General features: G+C 39.5%; 1 protein-coding gene across 1 annotated transcript; it reads right to left on the bottom strand.

The window, feature by feature from the left end:
• Positions 1-1,801: 1,801 nt before the first annotated feature.
• On the bottom strand, positions 1,802-2,188 carry LOC149848123 (cysteine proteinase inhibitor 5-like). Its single transcript, XM_090003417.1, has one exon. The coding sequence runs from the start codon at positions 2,186-2,188 to the stop codon at positions 1,802-1,804; it is 387 nt and encodes a 128-aa protein (XP_089859543.1).
• Positions 2,189-4,002: the final 1,814 nt, after the last annotated feature.

The raw sequence follows: 4,002 nt of genomic DNA on the forward strand, positions 1-4,002 counted from the left end.
CCCCTGCCCACCATGGTGTCACATTGACTGTTGCTCTGTTCAAGTGTCTGAGGTGTAAAACTCCATGAGTACTACTCCCGACTAGCTTCAACCCTGGGGCAAAGGATGCACGACCCGGTTATCAAACTTGTAATGCGCTTCAACTTGAATGCCTTAAGTCAATCCACTTAACCAGTTGTGTGGAGCCTTTTGTGGGCGAGCGTGGCATGATTTTGACGATATGTTGTTGTAAACCTGCTAAAGCATGGTACATGAACTTGCTTGTAGAGGTCCAAAGGGTCAGTTTTGTTGGCAGTATTTTTTTTATCTATCCAGTGGGTATCCAGTTTTGCAACTATTTGCTTACATTCTTTGATTTTGGCATTGGATTGCTCAATGGAATAAATAAGAACTGAACATATTAGGCCCTCTTTTGTTCTGCCCCGTTAGATCTTAACAGTCAGATGTGTTTAGCAAACTCGATTTAGTGAGAATCGACCCTTGAATCATGTTTTTTCGACAAAAAATTGTATTTTTATGAGCCAAGAAAAATTGATGCCTTCGTAGCCATTGATTTTAGATCACTGGAAAAACCTGTATACAGGTCAGATTTCTGTAATCCAAAAACCAGTTCTAAGTAATATATATATATATATATATATATATATATATATATATATATATATATATATAGAGAGAGAGAGAGAGAGAGAGATTTTCTTTACTTGGAACTGGTTTTTGGATTACCTAAATCTGAGTCGGGCTGCCATGTGTCAACCAATTTCTGGCTGGTCTGAGCCAGAAGCCCAGTTCAGACCCGGGTTGGGTCTAAAATGAAAGCCCAGGCCTGGCCCTTGGCAAGTCGGGCCGGGGGCTTAGGCCTAACAGGCTGGTGCCCGCTTATAATCATGTCTTCCATTGGTTATTACAGGAAACCACCACAAACTTATTGCTTAATCATAAATACTGATTAACTTCTTTGATATAGCATTCTACTTGATCTTCATCTTTCTTGAATGGACTTTTTTAGAAATAAATTTCTTGAACATTGGTTAACAGTCCCTTGTCCTCCATTGACGATCATTGATGCAGCCCATTCTCGTTGCCATTAATTTGTTGTATCATCAAGTAGTTTTCTTTGGTTTGATAAGCAAGCTTGAACTAATATTTGCAAATGAGGAACGGCCATTTTTGAGACACAAATCCTACAAAATGCAATTTTGTGTGCAAATTAAAAATTATTAAATAATTAAATATATTAATATAATACAAAAATACTAAAAATATAAATCAGTGCACAACGCACGCTTATCCCAATGCATGCACACAACACAATCCATTAAGCATACAATTATGCAATTGCTATCAATCAAGCGTACATTCGTGCTAACATTGAATTTAAGCACCCATGGACACCCGACCCCAAATACTGCATTTCTATGTCATAGCCCATAAGTTGTGTTTGCTTAAGCGCATGTTGGGTTCAGTTTTTCATAGCAGGTCAGACATGGAAACATCAGATAAACTGGGACTGAGCGTACAATGCAGATGGAATGATCCAAAAGAAAGATGGAATGAAAGTACAATGCAGAGAGAGAGAGAGAGAACAAAAAGAGGAACAACTATTTTTCATGGCAAAATTGAGGTACATGAACTATTATTGCAGTAGGTAAGAACTCTTTTTCTTTTTCTTACATGTTTCCTTTATTCTTAAGGGTTATTCCCAAAGAACCTGAACCTTCATTTCCTTCTTGCTAGACTCTCGCTTGTAAGCCAGGCGTTATGTAGACAAAATACACGATCTAAAAAAAAATTAAGGGCACTAGTAGGGAAGAACAGGCTCCATATACGTGAGGTTTTGGAACTCCCCAGCCTTCTCCCAAACAAGTCCTTTGTAGATCTTGACATGCTTTGCATCATCACCACCGTTTGCAGAAATTAGCAACCGGAAATTGGTGCCGGCGACGATCTGGGCTTGTGCCTCCACCACCTGCACAAACTCCAGGCTTTCAGTCCTGCTCCTTCTGCTGTGCTCTGCAATAGCAAGACGGCCAATCTGCTGCACATGAGCATCGTTGGCCACATCCTTTATGTCTCTCCAAGCCCCCACCATTATGGGGTGTGGACGAGAAGCTTCTGCTGTCAATGCAGTAAGAGTGCAAGCAAGGAACAAGAGAAAAAAGATCAAGGGGCACTGTTGAGCGAGCATGGTTTGATGAGGTAGATGAAACCAATTTGTAATGTGATGGAAATCAAAAGGATCAGGTCTCAATTTATAATGTGAGAAATTAAAGAACGAAGCGCCAAAGGTGTTCGTCACCCTGTTTGAGGTATGGAAAGAGATGGGATTTGGTGCAGAGGATCACAGATAAGGACAGGTCTGCATCAGCTTGTTTATGTGGCACAAAACCGCCGTGACCATTTCCATGCCATTCAGACAAAATTCGAGTCGTGAGTCGTGACAAAAGAGTGTGCCCGCCGCGACTGCTCGTTCGGTGCAGCCTGCCGGCCCACCACTAATTGGCAGAATGGAAAGCATTTCAAGTGTTTTCAGCAAAAAGGAAAAAAAATTAAAGAATTAAAATTGCAAAAAAATAATAAAAAATTTGCAAAAAAAAAAAATTATTTTTTCTTCAAAATATTGCTAGACAGATTAAAAAATAAATCAATGGTACACTGCTTTTTCAAATTAATGAAAATCAGTGATACATTGGTTTTCATCAAATCATGATAGGTCATCATAATCTATCATCTTTCTTTATAGAAAGTTGTAATCCATATTCCAAACAAAATTTTGGTCGATAGGAGTCATGATCACCATACTGCGGCTCCTCGTTAAGAGTCAATGGGTGCTGCGAGTTATATCACCCACAGAAACAAAACAGACTTGGTTGAATGGTAGATCACATCCCTTCGTATCTCCCCTATGCTTTCACAGTGGCTGTACGGCACACGAGTAGGGGGTGTAAATGGGTCGGGTTTGACCCAGACCTGGCCCGTACCAAACCTATAGAGTCAGGGTTTGATAATAAAAAAGGATGTCCCACTAAAAACTAAAAACCCGGTCCGACTCAAATAATCCTATTATTATATGAATCTGGCTATGGTTTGTAAGATTTCATACCAGATCCGGATCAGACCTGAGGTTGATATTAAGACTCGTGATTTTTATTATAAAAAACATAAAATAATATTATTTTGCAGTATGGACTGGGTCTAGTTCGTGTAATCCTTATATGGTTCAGGTATGGTTTTTTTATAGCATACCCTATAAGAATCGGGTCCAAACCTGACACCCGCACCTCAAAACAGATCCGGATTTGGACTTACTTAGGTTCGAACCAGACCTGATCCTTTGACACCCTTACACACGAGTCTAAGCACCACGCAACCCGAGCCATTTTTTTTTTCGATGAGGGATGGAGAAACCATCTTCAGGATCAGAGGAGCAAAAACCATAAGGAACTTGCGCCTTTTTATATGAAGGGGGTGATGCCCATATCCCCCTCCCACCACTCCAAACCCTTTAGTGGCCAAGGCCCATTCCGACTACACCAAACCGCTTGGTGCTGGTACCGGTGAGGTTGTATTTACGTAGAATTTAACAATATGAAACATTTCAAGAACGGAACCAGATTGTTTTCTTTTTTTATAGAAAATGAACCTAGATTGTTGGTAAAAACCAAAACATGTAACTAAGTTTTTCAAAAAATTTAAAAACATGCATAAACCTTTTATAGTTAATGCTAAAATATGATAATGAGAAAAGAATATCAACATGAACAGGTTTACGTGGTTCAGTCACAATGGACCTACATCCACGATAGAAGGCATCATAGGCTTTTCTTTCTCTTGTAATCTCTTCACAATGTACATGCATGAGATATAAATATAAGAAAGTGAAAACACGATAAGGCAAGATACACAGAATGAGGAGGTATCCAAAATTATAGCAACTGCCCCAACAAATAATGCTTAAAATCTGCACTAAAACCTGCAAGATCATCGCCCAATCTGTAGAGG

The sequence above is a fragment of the Nuphar pumila genome, chromosome 1 (assembly GCF_984573655.1).
Source record: "Nuphar pumila chromosome 1, dmNupPumi1.hap1.1, whole genome shotgun sequence".
NCBI lineage: Eukaryota > Viridiplantae > Streptophyta > Magnoliopsida > Nymphaeales > Nymphaeaceae > Nuphar > Nuphar pumila.

Bases quoted from the DNA above. Each gene is read 5' to 3' on its own strand.
- LOC149848123 (XM_090003417.1), bottom strand. From the start codon at position 2,188: ATGCTCGCTCAACAGTGCCCCTTGATCTTTTTTCTCTTGTTCCTTGCT.